The sequence below is a fragment of the Cibotium barometz genome, chromosome 40 (genome assembly GCF_041138505.1).
Source record: "Cibotium barometz isolate CiBa-2024 chromosome 40, ASM4113850v1, whole genome shotgun sequence".
In the NCBI taxonomy this organism is placed as follows: domain Eukaryota; kingdom Viridiplantae; phylum Streptophyta; class Polypodiopsida; order Cyatheales; family Cibotiaceae; genus Cibotium; species Cibotium barometz.
This window is the reverse complement of record NC_141085.1, coordinates 6,490,016-6,509,816: the sequence shown is the minus strand read 5'-3', so window position 1 is coordinate 6,509,816 and position 19,801 is coordinate 6,490,016. Positions and strand designations below refer to the sequence as shown.

Sequence of the window (19,801 nt, the reverse complement as noted above, 5' to 3'; positions counted from 1 at the left end):
CGCTGCTAGGCGGAGACAGCGAAGGCAGCAGCCAGGCCTCGAGCGAGGAGGCCAGCGCTTTCAACGCTGACACGTGGCTGTGAGTGCGTAAAGGCGTTGGTCGTCGACTAGCTTACGGCTCACAACGTGTTGGGCGGAGCCCGTCATGTAGGCTGGCGCTAGGTGTAGACTGGCGCTAGGCGAGCGAAGAAGCAGGCAGGCGAAGGCAGGCATGTTCACGACTACGCGTGCAAGACCAACTGCTAGATACTACACAAATGCGAGGAATAGGCTTGAGGGCACGTGCGTAACACACAGAAATCCCTACTCCGACTTTTTGACACACGGACACCCTGCGTGAAACGGGCCAGCAGACAAGCTGTTGATGAGGCAAGCCCCTTTGCCCTAAAACAGGCACAGACTGATCTCCATAGCTACCGCCCTTTTCTGCAGCAGCAGCATCATCACCCCCTTTTCCTGCAACAACAAAATTCAGCCTGCAAATTGAAGAAAAATCAAAAATTACAAGGTATTTTCCTCAATTTTTTTTGGGATTTGCAATTGAGCAAGTACAATCAACAATTGAGCAGGTACAGGTGCCCAATTGCTCAATTTTTGAGCAAAATTGGCAAAATTGGGTGACATTGGTCACAATCAGGATCAATTTGCAGGAAATTGGTCACAATCAAGATCAATTTGCAGGAAATTATATGTCGAAATTTGGGGCTTTTGATGTAATTGTGCAATTAAGCACTCATACATGCTGTATGATGTGAGAAATCGCACATTTGGGCAAAATTGCAGCAAATTGCAGTGCAAATCAAGGGGCTTTTGTGCCGATTGGGTTGATTTGCATGCAGGCACTCGCAGTTGATGCTGTGGATAATGTGTTGATGCCTTACAAGCACTCAATGTGCCTGTAAATCAAAGGGCTTTCATTATTTGGATGTATATGTGGCCAGGGGGAAGAATCGTGAACACTCTGGATGCCTTCATGTGTGCCACTGTACCATGTATGATCAGCAATTGATCTTAAATCAAGGGGCTTTTCAAGATTTTATGCTTGTTAAGCTTGGCAAAGCAGCAGGCAAGACATTTATGCCTTGAATCCTCAAAAATCAGCTTGCAGTCAAGGGGCTTTTGCCCAATTTCTGTTCGGGACTGTTGTATGCAGTGTACGGGACTGTAAAAGTCTGATTCTCACTCATTTGGACAGCCAGGATAGCATTTATTGCTACTGTACCAGTTGGTACAGATTTGGTACAGTTTTGTACAAGTTTTGGCATGGCTGCACATTGATTTGAGTGAGCAAAAGGTTCATTTACAGCTGCTGTACTTGCCAGTACAGGTTTGGTACATCATTGGTGAGCACTTGGTACTGTTATACAGTACTTTGGAAGGGCAACAGAGCACATTTAAGGTGCTGTCCAAAATCTGCAGCAACCAGATTTTGTTGTTTCATCACATAAAGTGGGAGAGAAGTTGCATTCTTGCTTCCGCAGTGGGAGATAAAGCTTGGGAGAACAACTGTGAGCACTTTGTGTGCTTTTGGTGCAGTGTTTGCACATTTTGCAGGGAGTCAGGCATTGACAGGTTGCATATTGCTATGGCAACCATAGGTGAGAGCTCTTCATTGCTTCACATCAAGAAGCTTGAAGGCTCACATAACTATGATATTTGGCAAACCCAGTGCTACAATGTGTTGCTCCAGAAAAAGCAGCACAAGCCTATCAAAGAAAGGGGTGTAATGCCCGCTTCTCTTACTGTTGAAGAGTGGGAAGATATGGATGAGCTGGCAAGATCTACTATCATGTTGTCTGTGTCAGACTCATTACTTTTCAGCATTCGTGAAGAGAAGACAGCTTGGGGAATGTGGCAGAGATTGCAAGACTTGTATGCCCAGCAAAGTGCCTCAAGCAAAGTGTATTGGTTGAAGAAACTCATAGGTCTTCAGATGAAGGAAGGGGCGTCTATGACAGCCCATCTAAATGAGTTTAATGGTATTGTCAGCCAGGTCATTAATCAAAAGTTGGCAATGGACGATGAGTTTAAAGCCACTTTTCTGTTATGCACTTTGCCAGAGAGTTGGGACACATTCAAGACAGCCACTAGCAATTCGCATGCTATGCTGTCATATGCAGATGTTAAGGGTGCTCTTCTTCAAGAAGAGATGAACAGGAAAAACAACTCTGTTGGAAAGTCCAATGCAATGAATGCACGTGGGAGATCCCAGCAAAGGGGTAAAAGCCAAGAAAGGGGAAGGAGCAAGTCTCGCTCCAAAAAGGATTTGGAATGCCATTATTGTGGCAAAAAGGGACACATTAAAAAGCAATGCTACAAATGGAAAAATGATCAAAAGGAAAAGGGAAAAGGCAAAGACAAAGAGAAAGATGAAGCCAAAGACGTAAAGCCAAAGGGCAAAAGTGGAGTCAAGATTGAAGAAATCAATGTGTCACATGCAGGTGGCAGTGAGGATGAGGTCCTATTTACGTCTTCACTTGATGCCCATTCACTTCTTACAGGTGGTCATGGTATGCACTCATGGATCATTGATTCAGGTGCCTCCTTTCATGTCACAGGTTGCAAAGACTTGTTTGTCAGGTATACTGTTGGCAATGAAGGAGTGGTTTATTTGGGTGATAACCATGCATGCAAGATTCTTGGCAGAGGTGATGTGAGGCTTGTGTTTTCAGATGGCTCACAGCTTATGCTCCATGATGTCAGGCATGTGCCTGAGATCAAGAAGAATCTACTTTCTACTGGACAGCTTAATGATGCTGATTATGTTACCACATTTGGTCGTGGAAAGTGGAAGATTAGTAAGGGCTCACTGGTTGTTGCCAGAGGCTCTAAGGTGGACACTCTTTATTTCATGCATGCAGGTGTTTGTCACCATGCTAATGTAAATGCAACCGAGCTGCCGGAAATTTCTATGTGGCATAGCCGGTTGGGACACATGAGTGTGAAGGGAATGGAGCAATTGTCTCGTTTGGGTTACTTGCCTTCTCTAAAGTTTTCAAGTTTTCAGTTTTGTGAGCATTGTATATATGGTAGGCAACTACAGTGCCCCCACAAGAAAGCTCTTGGACAGAAAGATGCTCAGTTAGAGCTTGTGCATACAGATGTATGTGAGATGCCTCAGCTTTCTTTGGGAGGGGCAAAATACTTTGTGTCTTTTATAGATGATGCCACACGCAAGGTGTGGGTCTATCCTCTTCGTTTGAAGAGTGATACATTCTCAGTGTTTCAGAAGTTTGTTGCTCATGTTGAGAATCAAACTGGCAAAACATTGAAGGCTTTGCGTTTCGACAATGGTGGAGAGTATATGTCCAAACAGTTTCAGGACTTTTGTGATGCTAAAGGCATCAAGAGGGAGCTCTCTACTCCTTATGATCCTCCACAAAACGGGACAGCAGAGAGGATGAACAGGACCATTCAGGAGAAGGTCCGTTCTATGTTGTCACATGCTGCATTACCTCATGGTTTTTGGGCTGAAGCTGTTATGACAGCCGTTCACCTTATAAACAGGTCACCTAACACGAGGCTTGGTGGAAAAGTGCCAAAGGAAGTATGGACAGGAAAGCCTCCGTCATACAAGCACTTGAGAGTGTTTGGTTGCGTTGCGTACCTGCACATACGCAGGGAAATGCGCACCAAACTTGATCCTAAGTCTCACAAATGCATATTCCTAGGATGTGGTGACAGAGGTGAAATGGGGTATAGACTTTGGGATCCCGTGAATAGAAAGATTATACGCAGCAATGATGTCATTTTTGATGAAACATGCATGTATAAGGAGCCTTCAAGGCAACAGGAGCCTAGCAGAGTCATCTTTGATGATAATGGACATCATGGACAACAACCAAGGGCTGTAAATCAGCCATTACATCAGCAAAACCAGCCCTTAAATGGTGCTGAAAATGGTCCAAATGGACAGCCAGAGATGGCAGAAGATATCCCTATGGATATACCACAGTTAGAGGAAATACCGGGCATGATTTTTCAGCCTTATGGCATGGAACAGGAGCCACCAATGGGTGATATGCAGGCTGGACAGCAACCTGCAAATGATGGTCATTGGGTACGGAGGTCCACAAGACCCTCCAGAGCCCCTGACAGGTTTGTTCCAGGGGTTGACTACTTGATGCTTACTGACTGTGGGGAGCCCTCACGTTATAAGGAGGCCTTACAGAGGGCAGACAAATCTCTTTGGGAGCGTGCCATGAAGTCAGAGATGGATTCTCTGCACAAAAATGGAACATGGAAGTTGGTGCATTTGCCTGCAGGCAAGAAGGTTTTGCCATGCAAGTGGGTTTACATGCTCAAAGTTGCACCAGATGCAAAGCCAAGATACAAAGCCAGGTTAGTGGCTAAGGGCTTCAAGCAGGAATATGGTGTGGACTTTGATGAGATCTTCTCTCCAGTGGTCAAAATGACCACACTTAGAGCTGTGTTAGCTTTGGTTGCACATGATAATCTGGACTTGATTCAGATGGATGTGAAGACTGCTTTTCTTCACGGTGATCTCCATGAGGAGATATATATGCAGCAGCCAGAGGGTTATGCAGTGAGTGGAAAGGAGAAGCTTGTATGCAAGCTGAAAAAGAGTCTTTATGGACTCAAACAGGCACCAAGAGAATGGTATCATAAATTTGATACATTCATGAAATCTCAGAAATTCAGGAGAAGTGACATAGATCACTGCTTGTACACCAAGAAAGCTTTGGATGGCAGTCTATTGATCCTCATCTTGGATGTTGATGATATGTTGATTGCCGGGAAATCTCGTAAGGAGATGGATACCTTGAAGCAGAGGCTGCATCAAACCTTTGAAGATATGGGAGAAGATTACATCGTGATTAATGAGCAATTAGGGAATCAAGTAAGGGCAATTACACTAATACATTTGGAGAGCTAGACCTAGGCTCTGATACCATGTTGAAAGTATGGATTGAGCTCTCCTAAAGACAAACATCTACTTAATCAAGCCTAATATTACACTAATGATAGTACAATTAACATGATTAATCTAAGGTGGGTGATATCTAAGTGAACTTATGATGATGAGTATGTGTAATAGACTCAAGCACAATTAGGTTACAAGATTAAGACTTGTACTCATAATAGGATTTGGGTGATGCAAATCACATTTTGGGTATGCGGATACTTCGGGACAGAAATCAGCATGTGTTGTATTTGTCTCAGAAGGAATACATTGGCAAAGTTTTGCAGAGGTTCAATATGGACGGGGGGAAGAAGACTAGTACTCCTTTGCCTCCATATGTGAAACTCAGTGCTATGGACAGCCCACAGTCGGATAGAGACAGGGCTGATATGGCCAAGATTCCGTATGCTTCAGCTTGTGGTAGTCTCATGTATGCCATGGTTGCTACTAGGCCGGACATTGCATTTGCAGTGGGAGTGGTTTCTAGATACATGGCCAACCCTGGCAAGAAGCATTGGGAAGCATTGAAAGGTGTCATGAGATACCTGAAGGGCACACAGGATATGTGCATATGTTTTGGCAAACAGCATGCATTAGTGCATGGTTACACGGATTCGGATTATGCCGGTCATCCAGATAACCGGAAGTCTACTACCGGTTATGTATTTACATTCACAGGAGGTGCTGTGTCATGGATATCTAGGATGCAGAAGTGCACAGCCTTATCTAGTACAGAGGCCGAGTATATTGCAGCCACAGAGGCTTGCAAGGAGGCATTATGGCTATCTCGGTTAGTGGTTGATTTGGGTTATACAGGGGATATTCCATTGTTGCATTGTGACAGTCAGAGTGCCATCCAGTTGGCAAAGAACCCTGTCTTTCATGCAAAGACGAAGCATGTGGATGTGAAGTATCACTTCATCAGAGAGGTGATAGAGAACAAGCAAATTCAGCTTGTTAAGATTCATACGGATGACAACCCGGCTGATCTGTTGACAAAGAGTTTGCCTCCGGAGCGGTTTGCTCATTGCAGACACTTGATGGGCATTGAATGAGGCCAGTTTCAGCCTTGATATGGCCTTGTATATTATCATGTACATGCTGATTTTTCTTTTCCTTCATTTAAGGGCACTTTGCCTTTAAGTGGGAGGTTGTTGGGGTAAAGGCGTTATGCCCACCCTTATAGTGTGTACAAGCCCATAAGTTATAGTACATAGTACACTTAGTACTTTTAATGTACTAAGTGCACTATGTGTACTAGTGCAATATACATGTGTGATAGGGGAGTCACACACTCATATCATGAGTTGACTTATCCCCACAACTCTCTCTCTCTCCCTTGTTCTCTCTGTGTATGTCTCCCACATGAATTAACCTAACCCTAATTCCTGTTTCTCCCACACACTTTCAAGCAAACGAAGGCAAAGCAACTTGCATCGGAGTAAATTATGGGCCTTTTAGGTTGTCTCACAAAAGAAGAGAGCTAGCCTATGAGTTTGATCTTGCACATGGTTGTAAGATGCATAAGGTTCTTCATACTAACATATCAAAGCAAAACGAGTGTTCTTCTATACTCACTTCTATGACAATGCCACCAATGCAAGAAAGAGCTCGGTTCAATAACAACTCAATATGAGGAAGTTTTTGGTTATACTAGTATAGAACTTTGAAATGGCAAAACTGAAACCAGATTTCATACAGCTGAAGCGTGTCTTGTAATCAGGCCAGTTTGTCATGGGTTAGGATGCTCTAAAATCACCACCTCTCACAGCTTTTCTTCTACTGAAAAGACACCTGTGCTAGAAAGCTGCAATCATGTTTCCCTTCGTTTTTTAATCTTGCTTTGCATGTCACTTTTCGGACCTTTTGTCTCAGGGCAAGTTTCATCGATGATGTGGTTGCTGCATTCTGATCTCCATAATACAAGAACCATCAGATCTCTGGAGTACATCTCAAGCATAGTTGTGTCCATAGAACAACTTGGAAGATCAGCGACTTGGAAGTTCGATGAAAGTGCATACAATGCTTCCAACTTACTTTCAAACGAAGGAGTATTAAGACTTCGGCAAAAGCGTCGAAATGGAAGGGTTCGTGAACAGGTATTCTTTGTTTTGTTAAAATTGCACCGTTGAGTATTTATGTTTGCCTGCTTTAATAGGCTAAAAGTATGTTTAATTTTTCAACAGGTCGAGAAGTTCAAGACTGAGGGTTTTGAAGTGAGTACCTATTCTAGGAAAGAGGGAGTTCAAGCTGGGAAAACAAATGTACCACAGGTACATTGCTTAAGGTTTCTTTTTCTATGATTTTTTTTTTGGGTTTCATTTCGAAGTTTGTCTTTGGCTACTTTAGCATGGCAAGAGCACTGAGACCAATATGTGTTGAGGGTTCAACGTGTGTTCTCATTAGAAAAAGGCTAGGAGATCTAATGTATTCATTTTCAACACTGCTTACATATTTGAAACGTAACTTGGATGCAAGTTTTCCTTTCTTATTATGATTTATGCAGATACAAACCTCTTGTCTTTGACATGATGGCATAGGTGCAGTTCAAGTTGCAGCTTTCTGAAAAAGAGCAGAATGAAAGGGCTAAAGTCATCCTTCCATTTGAGCACCAAGGTGAGGGAGTTTCTTTGAGTGTCCAAAAGTTTTAGTTGTTCCAACTTCTAAGAAAAGGGAGGCCCAGGTGATTTAAGGGGTTTTGGGAGACTCACTCGAGAAAGAGGGCACACGAAGAGCAGTTGTACAGCATGTTCACAGAGTCCCGTGGTTTGAACTCACTGTTTCAGTGCCTTCATGTGAGAGATCAAAAGGGAGCTGCCAATGTGCATTTCCTCATACTCAAGCAAACAACACAGCTGCTGGGCCACATTTTCGTATGTTCCAGATAATGGGAAGTTGTTCATTCACAGGGCAAAGACCATTGTTGCAGCTGTGAGGAACTGGCTGTGGAAGAACAGTCCCTAGTAGCTGCAGCAAGGCAGCTGTACATTGATTGGGAGCTTTGTAATTGTCTTCCTTGAGTGAAGACAAAAAAGGTAAAAGCTTGTTTTAACCATATTTTGTCCTTGCAGGGAATGGTAGAGAGTCTTACATATATAATGGCAGACCAGATACCACTCCATCTCTGATTGACATTGGTACAACGAAAAAGGATCTTGCTACGTTGACCTTCGAAAATATTAATGGCAGACCAGATTCCAGGCCAGCTCTCTTTGACATTGGTACAACGAAAAAGGACCAAAAGGATCTTGCGAAGTCAACTGTTGAGAATATCAATGAAACTGGGGAAGTTAATTATCTACGAGACTCTGAAGATGAAAGGCCAGATTCTGATGAAGATCCTGATGATGACTTGGATATCTGAGCCCTCCTGATATTCTTCATATATGCAAGTATTTCAAATACAACGTGAGTATTGACTCTTGAAGGGCATGTCTTCCCAAAAGAAAAGTCAGAGCATGAGTGTAGATGTATTTTTAACCAAAAAAATCTAGAATCAGAGTAATCAAAGTTCCAATGGTAGCACGGCCATGCTAGTATGACGTATTTTCACACGTATGACAAATTATCCATTCTCAATATCTTTAATAAAAAGAGAATGGCAAGTAAAGAGTATATATATCAAAATTTGAATGATTTGTCACATGGAAAGATCCCCTTCAGTTTGAATATGGAAATTTCTCATGGTTCGTTCATATGCAAAAAGATGAAAATAGGTGGATCATGTCAGGGAGTTAGTTCGAAAGGGCTTCTCAGCATATATACATCATACATACATACATACATATGTATGTAATGTATACATCATACATTACATACATATGTATGTGTATGTATGTACACAGACACACACACACACACACACACACACACATACATACATACATATACATACATACATACATACATACATACATATGTATGTATGTATGTATGTATGTATGTGTGTGTGTGTGTGTGTATATATATATATATATATATATATATATATGTATGTATGTACATATACATATATGTATGTATGTACATATACATATATATGTATATGTATATATATATATACATATGTATGTACATATATATATATATATGTATATGGCATTGTAATGAAGGGATATATTTAATATGCCTGTATTGTAAATTGAATAACAGGCATTATTAGGTGGCAACTATAAATAGAGCCATGGGCTCATGGTTGGGACTTTTTGATTATTTTGTAATTGGATTGTGGCCATTCTTGGAGTACATGAGTATTGTCTTTGGGATTTCATGGGAGTTGGCTCATGATCCTTCATGTGTGGATTATTATATGGCTTTCTTGGGTATAGCTTAAACCCATACCTTTGTAGCTTGTATCTTCATCTTGTTGATACTATGTATATGCCATGGAACTATGGAGTTTGCATACTTGTTCTATTTTGTGTGGCTTTTGCAATTTCTTGGTTTTCTTTTAAATATCTTGCTTAAGATAATTTTTTTTTCTTGAGTGTTCTTGGCTAGTACGTATTTACATATTCTCAGAGTTCAAAAAAGAAAATCCATGCAGCTAGTAAGTTTGTAATTAAAAGTAGCTTAGACATACTCTAATACTCTTGATAAAAATATGAAAAAGTGATTGTCTTCATATTCTAGAAGCTAAATGTCAATAGTTTACAAATATAAAATAAATTTTATACTATTCGAGGTCATTTCGCATGCTTGAGCTAGTAGCCTGTATGTTAGTAGTGGACTCATATGGTGGATCTTTTGAAATTTCACTTGTAAAGAACCTTAAAGCCCCGCTGCTACGCAATGAGGTGGGCATAACACCTTCTGCATTCTTGCTCTCTTCTTGGTATCCACCTTCCCATAATGAATATACCTCCTCGTCCGTAAGGTTGGTTCTTATAGCAAGTGGCCACATCTTGGGTGGTGGATTGGGCTTTGGATCTATGTTGGTGTCCACAATATAGCAATGAAGCACATGGTCAGAGCAGAATCACGTCCATTGTCTAATGAGACCATTAGGGTGCTTGCGATAGCTTTTAAAGAAAAATGGAGGCACATCCTTAGCAAATCCGACTATGTGTTGCCCACACCTCTTATCTCCACGAGGCGTTTCGTTGCATGTAACCTATGCATGTCCTTTGGATTGCCCACATTGTTTCATTCACCTTGTGCTCAATCACATTGTCCTTTGTGACTTTCGTTGTTCTTTTTGAAAAATTGCTTGTATCACGTTCCTTGAAATTGATCTTCTGGGCCTTCCAGCATACTTGCAGTCTCTTACATGTGTGTTGTACTCCGATCAATGTGTGGCCTTGTTATGTGGCCTTGTTATGGCCTTGTTATGGGCTACCACACCTCTAAGAGGGAACTCAATGCATTCACCTAAAGGATGAGCAATAGATCACAACTGTCGTAGGACACTTACCAATGCTTCGAACTTGAGTCCCTTGAGGCCTCCAAGCTCACTTGTTAAGCTCCAAACCTCCAAGCTCCACCTCCATGCTATCACCGTAGAGTCGCTCGCACCGTCACATAAGGCAATCACTCTCTCTCACTCTCCCACACAAGCATGAATTATACAAGCATAGAAGAGGAACAATGCTAGAATTCTCTCTTAATCTCTCTCAAGAAACAAAGAAGAGCTCTCTATAATAGCACAAAAGGGGATTGTGCCTTTTCATTATGAGAAAATGCCTTATATACATTTGGTCCTTATTTACACAAAACTTATTAACTAGGCTTTGGGTGGCCAATATCTCATAATGTACAACTTTTATAGTTCCTAATGTAGATTATGTCCGGAGATCCTGTTACCGAGATCTAAAGACCTGGTCATCGAACTCATGTGTCAGTAGAAATTTCTTCGTGATTAAAACTTTGAGTGTGCGTCTGAACGTTGAGTGGGAGCGCCAAAATCCTGTGTCTACCGTGTCTTCGAACAAGACATGTATGTAACCAGGAAGACACCTTAGACGATGGTAGTAGAGCATCATGCCCCTGTCAAATGGCCCTTGATTCATATCGAACTTCAATTGCTCAGCTTCATAGCCATCATAGTGCTCCTTAGGTTGATCAATCAGGACTACCAATAATTTCAAAGCTCCTTAGGTTGATTAATCAGGACTACCAACAATTTTTTTAAATCTAACGCTTGTCACGATTGCTGGGTCTGGAATTCTTTGCCATGCGTGTATCCATGTAAGCATTTGTTTTCTTCTCTCTCGTATGTCTGAAAATGTCGCTAGCATGAAGATCGAAAAGTTATAGCAGACATGGGAGTCACGCCGTTTGGCTTCATGAAACTGTAGTGACGTCCATCTTCTCTTAATTGCTTAATTTCTTAAGCTTAAGATAAATTCTATCATGGGTTAGTTGATCTGTTTGTTTTGGTGGATTTTACTGGATGTTTTCTAAGTTTTATATAGACTCATCAGGTTCTGCCTAGATCACTTGTGTCTAGGGATTTTTTAATGAGTGTTACACACATGTGTTTCACTTGCTTTGGAGTTTTGCTTGAATTGACACCGCGTTCATATACTTTGGATTAATGAGTTGGCCACACCAATTTTAATGCTTCTTTTGGCATGATTAATGACCATTAGATGGTATGCATTGATTTTTATGATCAACTATGGTTTTCATGGATTCGAGGAGCTTCTATGATTTTATCCATGGTTTTATAAGGATCTTTTAATCTTTTGGATAATTTTATGTTCTTTGAAGATAGCATTTGCCTTTATTTTTGCACGTAATTTTGGACTATGTTCCTTGTACTCTTGTACATATTCCAACTTGGATACATAGTTGCTTATATATCTAGATGTTATTTTTCTACCCTAGCTTTATTGTGTTTATTGGGTAGTTATCATTAAAAAGGCATCAATAATTCAAATTCTTTTCTAATAATGTACTCGAAAGAAAGAGTTATTCCTTGATGTAGTCTCAGGTATATAGAGACAGGTTTTAGTATGTGAAAGTCTAGGATAAGACCATCTTATTCCTTTTATACATGATTTTATTCATATTTCCTAGACGACATACTAGGGAGTTTCAAATTAGTAAGGTATGTATGGATAGTATCATGGTGATATGGGACGCTAGCAATTCCTCACATATATTATCTTATGGGATAATTTGGGCTCAAAATTTTTGCTTTACTTACATCACTATAGCCTGCATGTATTGATGAGTGTAATCTCGTCGGGATTATCACTTGTTAAAATCTTTTTCTTCAACGAGTTTATCTTATTGTATTCGGATTAAGAAAATTTGGATTCTTCCTTTGTTGGTATTTCTTTCTCTAGTTTCGTACTTTAGGTGATTTATATAGTCAACCTGATGGTTTATGGATGAACATATGTGACTCATCGAGACGATGACTCTCTATGTTGATATGGATAACTCGGGACGCCAATAATTCCATGTACAGATGTGGATACATCGGGCTACCGAGATGGATGCCTGGTTCTTGTCATTAATGCCATGTTTTCTTACTTTATTCCAAATGGTTTACAATGAGAGGAAACAACTTTGAGTATGAATTTCTCTGATCATCCACAGTCTGATGGGCAAACAGAGCAGCATATGAATCAGATTGTAGAGGATATGTTTTGTGCATGTCTCTGGAAAATCATCAAATTACGGTTATTGGTTTTAGTCCGTGCATACAAGGCACCTATTGATGTCGGTCTTAAGGACATTGAGCTTGATGCATCGAGGGATTTCTTGCGTGATATATAGGAAACGTTGACCGAAGCTCCGGATTCTATCAAGAGTGCTCAGGATAGGGCACGGTTCTATGATAGAGGACGCTCAACTTGGTCTTTTGAACTAGGAGCATTGGTTTATGAAAGATCTGTCCCCTCTGCGCAACGAATTCAGGGGTGCTAGCAGCGGAAGAAGAACTTCTTGCACGGGGCAGGGTCCCTCACTTGGGACCTCGCCCACGGATATCTGGACAAGAGACTAATCTCTCGGTTCTTCCAAAACCGAACCCCGAAAAAACTTCCCTCGCCCAGAAAGCACATGCGATTCCTCCAGGATATTTTTACTCCTAACGTAGTCAAGAGCCTTAACTAACTGAACTAATCTAACCGAACCCGTAAGTATCATAGTTAGATCAAGGAAAAGACTTGCACTTGGATTATAGAGACCAACGCTTTTTTCTTCATTGAGAGGCACAGCCATTGATTCTTTTCCATAGAACAATTTTTATCCGGGATTTACTTCATCTATCGTACCATCACAGAATTGAGTCTCATTTTAGGGATCCATCAGTCCAGCCTAACCCCATCCAGTCCCATGGGGGTTAGCTAACCATCCAACCACTATAGTGATGGGATCCAATTAGGAATTTGGTTTGGTTTTGTCCCAGGTACCAGGGAAAAGAGTTCCCAGGTCTCCTAGCCGGATATTCATGTAAACTTAAAACTAGTCACACCATTTACACACCCAATATGAAATTACCTTTTTCACAGATTCAACTGTCTTTAAAATAATCATTTAATGAAATCATAGTGTCACTAATCATAATCCTCCAAAATATCCGGTTCAATCCTAATTTTCAATCATTCCTTCATCGGTGTACCTATGGCATCATTGGCAACCAGAACGCTCACCACCTATCCACTCAGGGGCCTTTTCGATGGTTCCTAGCTCATAGTACTCGGTAATATATTCACTTATAAAAATCAAAATGGAATCTCTGTTGAAGATCAGCAAGATCAACCAACATATCCATATAAAAGAGCCATGGACTCATCCGTTGAGGACTAGCAAGGTCAATCAACCAGATCCATGTCCAAATTCAGAAAACAACTCTTACTCCTTGTTCCAATATCTTCTACGATGCACGTGTGGGTATCTTTGGCGACCCAGAGCCGGAGCACCGTATGGTCAGTACTCTCTAGGATCCTTCGCATGTCACCTAGCACTTCACTCATAGGCTGCTTCCTTGGTCTCCCTCATCCAGCTCACCATTTAAATCGAACCGAGGCTGGTCAAGACCTCGGCCGAGTTTGCTACGCGAGACGTCCTTCGTTGACTCTCCGTCAACTGTTGTAACTTTATCAGTTAGGTCTCCACGACCTCATTCACAAGACAGTCAAAATGCTTCCCCATCATTCTTGACATAAAACAGTCATTTAAAAACAGGTCATAAATAGAGTTTCTATAACGAACTTTCGTCTTTCCACATTGTTCCACATCAATCCAGATTATTTAATTCCACATCCATTTCATATGTATTCCTATTCTCATCCAATCACATCATTTTCATCTCATCATATCTTTTCTTAAATTATCCTCATCAAATCTCATCCACTCGCATGTACCCATATCCACATCTCATCACATCACATTCATTCACATCTCATCCATTAAGATCACGTCACATTCACTCACATCACATCTCATTCATTTCACCTCACATCTCATTCATTCACATCTATCCCGATTCACATCCCATATCACATTCATTCATATCCACCACATTCACATTCATTCATATATCCATCACATTCATTCTCATCACATAATATCACATCACATCTAACCACATCAAATCTCATTCATACACATCTTATCTCATTCATCCACATCCATCCAATCGTTCACATGTACGACTACCCACATTTATCCATACATTCATATCTATCACTTCACATCCACATATATTCATGTCACATCGCATCTCTTTACATCACATCACATTCTTTCACATACACATACCCATCCATTCTTCACATACACATTCTCATTCATTCTTCACATACACATCCACATCTATTCTTTCACATACACATTTACATTCATTATTTCACACACATTCACATCCATATCATTCATTTATATCCTCATTCACATGATATCACATCTCATCCATTCATTCACATCTATCTAATTCACATCACATCTCATCACATCTATTCCCCTCACATCTCAGCACCTCTATTCACATCACATCCATCCATGCATGCATTCACATCTATCTGATTCACATCACATTTCATCATATCTATTCACATCACATCCCATCCATACTTTCATTCACATCTATCTGATTCACATCACATCTCATCACATCTATTCACATCACATCACATCCATCCATTCATTCACATCTATCTGATTCACATCATATCTATTCACATCACATCCCATCCATCCATTCATTCACATCACATCTCATCACATCTATTCACCTCACATCTATTCACATCACATCCCATCTCCCATCCATTCATTCACATTTATCTGATTTACATCACATGTACTCACATCACATCCCATCCATCCATTCATTCACATCTATCTGATTCACATCACATCTCATCTCATCTATTAATAGAATTTAAACATTGAATTTAACAGAATTCTAATTTTGATATAAAAATTCTTTATGCATCTATTTATGCATAAAAATCAACTTTAATGAGAATAACACTTTTGAAATAAAAATAATTCCTTTATGCATCTTTATGTGCATAAAAATCAATTTTAATGAGAATAACACTTTTGAAATAAAAAAAATTCTTTATGCATCTTTCTGTACATAAAAATTAATTTTAATGAGAATAACACTTTTGAAATAAAAATAATTTCTTTATGCATCTTTCTATGCATAAAAATCAAATTTAATGAGAATAACACTTTTGAAATAAAATTAATTCCTTTATGCAGCTTTCTATGCATAAAAACTAAATTTAATGAGAATAACACTTTTGAAAAATAATTCCTTTATGCATCTTTCTATGCATAAAAATCAATTTTAATGAGAATAACACTTTTGAAATAAAAAAATTCCTTTATGCATCTTTCTATGCATAAAAATCAAATTTAATGACCGAATAACACTTTTGAAATAAAAATAATTTCTTTATGCATCTTTCTATGCATAAAAATCAAATTTAATGAGAATAACACTTTCGAAATAAAAATAATTATTTTTTTATGCATCTTTTTATGCATAAAAATTAATTTTAATAATTATTATCAGTGATATCCATGCATATTCATAGGTGAATATGTACATGGAGTAATTAGAATATTTCTTTTAGATGCAAAAATGGTGGGAATTACTCTTTTGGAATAACATAAAAACAAACTTTCTTTTCCACAAAATTCAAAAAAATTTACCATAACCTCCTTTGTATGGCTGATCATTTTTTATTTTTATCATTCTTTATTTAACTTAAATTAACCCAAATTAGATTTATAAAAATCTAATCTATATAATTTTTCTAAATTCAAGAGAGTAAACAATAAAAAGAGTTTAATTAACCCTTTAGTTAATCTTTCTACGATTCAGAAAGGCTCGAATGTAAAGAAGAGAAGGGGGTGACCTTTTTCTCAAGGCATAGTATTTGAATTTAATTCAATTAATTGTAAAACATAAAAATCAAGAAAATCATAGATTTAAAATTAAACAAGTAAGAAAATTAACTTACATAGAGCTTGTAAGCTCTCCTTTGGCTTGAGGGATTGAGGTTTCTACTCTTGTTTAAAGCAAGAGTGGCACCAATTCATAGGAACCTTAATCCAAAATTTTTAAAAAATCTGGACCCTTAGGCTAAGGTCTTTTGTGCACATTATAATTTATTTCTAATGCACCTTAGGAATTTCTTTTTGAACTTCTGTTTCGGGAGAATTTATTTTAATAAGAAGGGATATTTTTTCATCCAAAGATATCTAAAAACTGAATTATCTCTCTCTAGTCCAAGACAGGTAGAAACAAGATCTTTTATTATATTGAAAAGGGGATTGATTATTACAGGGGAAGAAACTGAACATCTTGAGGGGCTAGGGAGGAATCTTACATCTTACCCCACTTAAAAAATACGAGATGTCCTCATCTCGCAAACTAGAGGACAACTCTTTCTCTTAAGATCCGAATTGATTATGGGGTTCCTTATAGTCTGGTCAACCCAATAGAATCTTGGGATAAAGATCCCTTATATAGAACTCATCATCAGATAACAATTCATTCAAATCATATCATTGATATTTTTAACACAATAATGGTCCATTAGACCGAAATTTCCATCTAAACAGTCCATGGAAATTTCAATTATACATATTTTTAATTTGTCAATCCTTAACTTGATCCACTGGGTCAAGTGTTAACAGTAGCAATCTGTCAGCACAATCCACTAATCTCATAGTGATTTGCTGAAGTCATTATCGTCATTCCAGTTACGAACATCATCATAGGGACTCGTCCCATTCATCCTCATTGTTTTTGCTCAGCTTATCGCTTTTCAACCAAAATTCAAGAATCATCATTTTTCAATCAGATCTAAATCAACTCATCACTTCTCAACCAGAGTTTTAAAATCATATCAACCACATTCGAATTCATCGTGTGGATAGCATTTTTGCTTATAATTTCAGGTCTTAGATTTACTCGTATACTCTGCCAGTAAAGAACTGCAGTTATACCCTCAGTATATATGGGTAGTCACGGTCCTTGGAATTATAAGGTAAATACTATCATGTCTAGGTCTCAAGCAAGTCAGGGATTCCATGCAATTGCGGTACTTCCATCTGAAGACCCAATTACTAATTTTTGAATTTTAGTTTGAATATCAATTTGTATGAATTTCATCACACAATTTTAACCTTTTATAGTTACTTCATAAATTTTTGACATTTTTGGCTTTTCGGTTGATCGACTTTAGCCAATTTACTCTGATACCAGCTGAAAGATCCATGTCTCCTTTACGCAACGAATTCAGGGGTGCTAGCAGCGGAAGTAGTACTTCTTACGCGGGGCAAGGTCCCTCACTCGGGGCCTCACCCACGGATATCTGGCCAAGAGAATAATCCCTCGGTTCTACCAAAATCAAACCCGAAAAAAACTTTCCTCGCCCGGAAAGCACATGCGATTCCTCTAAGATATTTTTACTCTAACGTAGTCAAGAGCCTTAACTAACTGAACTAATCTAACCGAACCCGTAAGTATCATAGTCAGATCAAGGAAAAGACTTGCACTTGGATCATAGAGACCAACACTTTTTTCCTCGTTGAGAGACACAGCCGTTGATTCTTTTCCATAGAATAATTTTTATCCAAGATTTATTTCATCTATCGTACCATAACAGAATTGAGTCTCATTTTAGGGATCCATCAGTCCAGCCTCTAACCCCATCCTGTCCCATGGGTTAGCCAATCGCCCAACCATTGTAGTGATGGGATCCAATTAGGAATTTGGTTTGGTTTTGTCCAGGGGTACCAGGGAAAAGAGTTTCCAGGCCCCCTAGCCGGATATTAATGCAAACTTAAAACTAGCCACACCACTTACACACCCAATATGAAATTGCCTTTTTCATAGATTCAACTGTCTTTAAAACAATCATTTAATGAAATCATAGTGTCACTGATCATAATCCTCCAATATCTCTGGTTGAATCCTAATTTCCAATCTCGGTGTACCTATGGCATCATTTGGCACAACCAGAATGCTCACCACCTATCCACTCAGGGGCCTTTTCGATGGTTCCTAGCTCATAGTACTCGGCAATATATTCACTTATAAAAATCAAAATGGAATCTCCGTTGAAGATCAGCAAGATCCATTGAGGACCAGCAAGGTCAATCAACCAGATCCATGCCCGAATTAAGAAAACAACTCTTACTCCTTGTTCTAATATCTTTCACGACGCACGTGTGAGTATCTTCGGTGACCCAGAGCCCAAGCACTGTATGGTCAGCACCCTCTAGGATCCTTCGCAAGTCACCTAGCGCTTCACTCATAGGCCATTTCCTTGGTCCCTTATCCACCATACCAGGAGCTCACCATTTAAATCGAACCGAGGCTGCTCAAGACCTCGGCCGACTTTGCTACACGAGACGTCCTCCGTTGACCCTCACGTCAGCTGTTTTGCAACTTTATCAGTAGTTAGGTCTCCATGACCTCATTCACAAGACGGTCAAATGGCTTTCCCAACATTCTTGCCATAAAATAATCATTTAAAAACAGGTCATAAATAGAGTTTCTATAACGAACTCTCATCTTTCCACATTGTTCCACATCAATCCACATTATTTAAGTCCACATCTTTGAACTTCTGTTTTGGAAAAATTTATTTCAATAAGAAGGGATATTTTTCCATCCAAAGATACCTAAAATTTGAATTATCTCTCTAGAATATTTTCTCTCTCTAGGCTAAAACAGGTAAAAATAAGATCTTTTATTATTCTGAAAAGGGGGTTGATAACAAGGAAAGAAACTAAACATCTTGAGGGGCTGGGGAGAAATCTTACATCCTATCCCACTTAAAAAACACGAGATGTCCTCATCTCGCAAACTAGAGGACAACTCTTTCCCTTAAGATCCGAATTGATTATAGGGTTCCTTATAGTCTGGTCAACCCAACAGAATCCAATCGTTCAAATGTACGACTACCCACATCTACCCATACATTCATATCTATCACTTCACATCCACATATATTCATGTCACATCACATCACATTCTTTCACATACACATTCACATCCATTCTTCACATACACATTCTCATCCATTCTTCACATACACATCCACATCCATTCTTCACATACACATCCACATCCATTCTTTCACATACACATTCACATTTATTCTTTCACATACACATTCACATCCATATCATTCATTTACATCCTGATTCACATGACATCACATCTCATCCATTCATTCACATCTATCTGATTCACATCACATCTCATCTATTCACCTCACATCTATCTGATTCACATCTCATCACATCTATTCACCTCACATCTCATCACACCTATTCACCTCACATCTCATCACATCTATTTACCTCACATCTTATCACCTCTATTCATATCACATCCATCCATCCATTCATTCACATCTCTCTGATTCACATCACATCTCATCACAT

The 19,801-nt window shown here is 39.3% G+C and overlaps 1 protein-coding gene across 4 annotated transcripts in view; it reads left to right on the top strand.

Moving 5' to 3' along the window:
• LOC147615141 (elongator complex protein) overlaps positions 1 to 8,629 on the top strand; it is a 78,492-nt gene extending 69,863 nt beyond the window's left edge. For all 4 annotated transcript variants that reach the window (XM_086779135.1, XM_086779132.1, XM_086779131.1 and 1 more), the window contains 4 exons: positions 6,800 to 7,023; positions 7,111 to 7,197; positions 7,465 to 7,540; positions 7,996 to 8,629. In XM_086779135.1, coding sequence (XP_086635261.1) covers positions 6,800 to 7,023; positions 7,111 to 7,197; positions 7,465 to 7,540; positions 7,996 to 8,288 — 680 coding nt within the window. In that variant the 3' untranslated portion in view covers positions 8,289 to 8,629. The remainder of the gene's footprint in view (positions 1 to 6,799; positions 7,024 to 7,110; positions 7,198 to 7,464; positions 7,541 to 7,995) is intronic.
• The last annotated feature ends 11,172 nt before the right edge of the window (positions 8,630 to 19,801 follow it).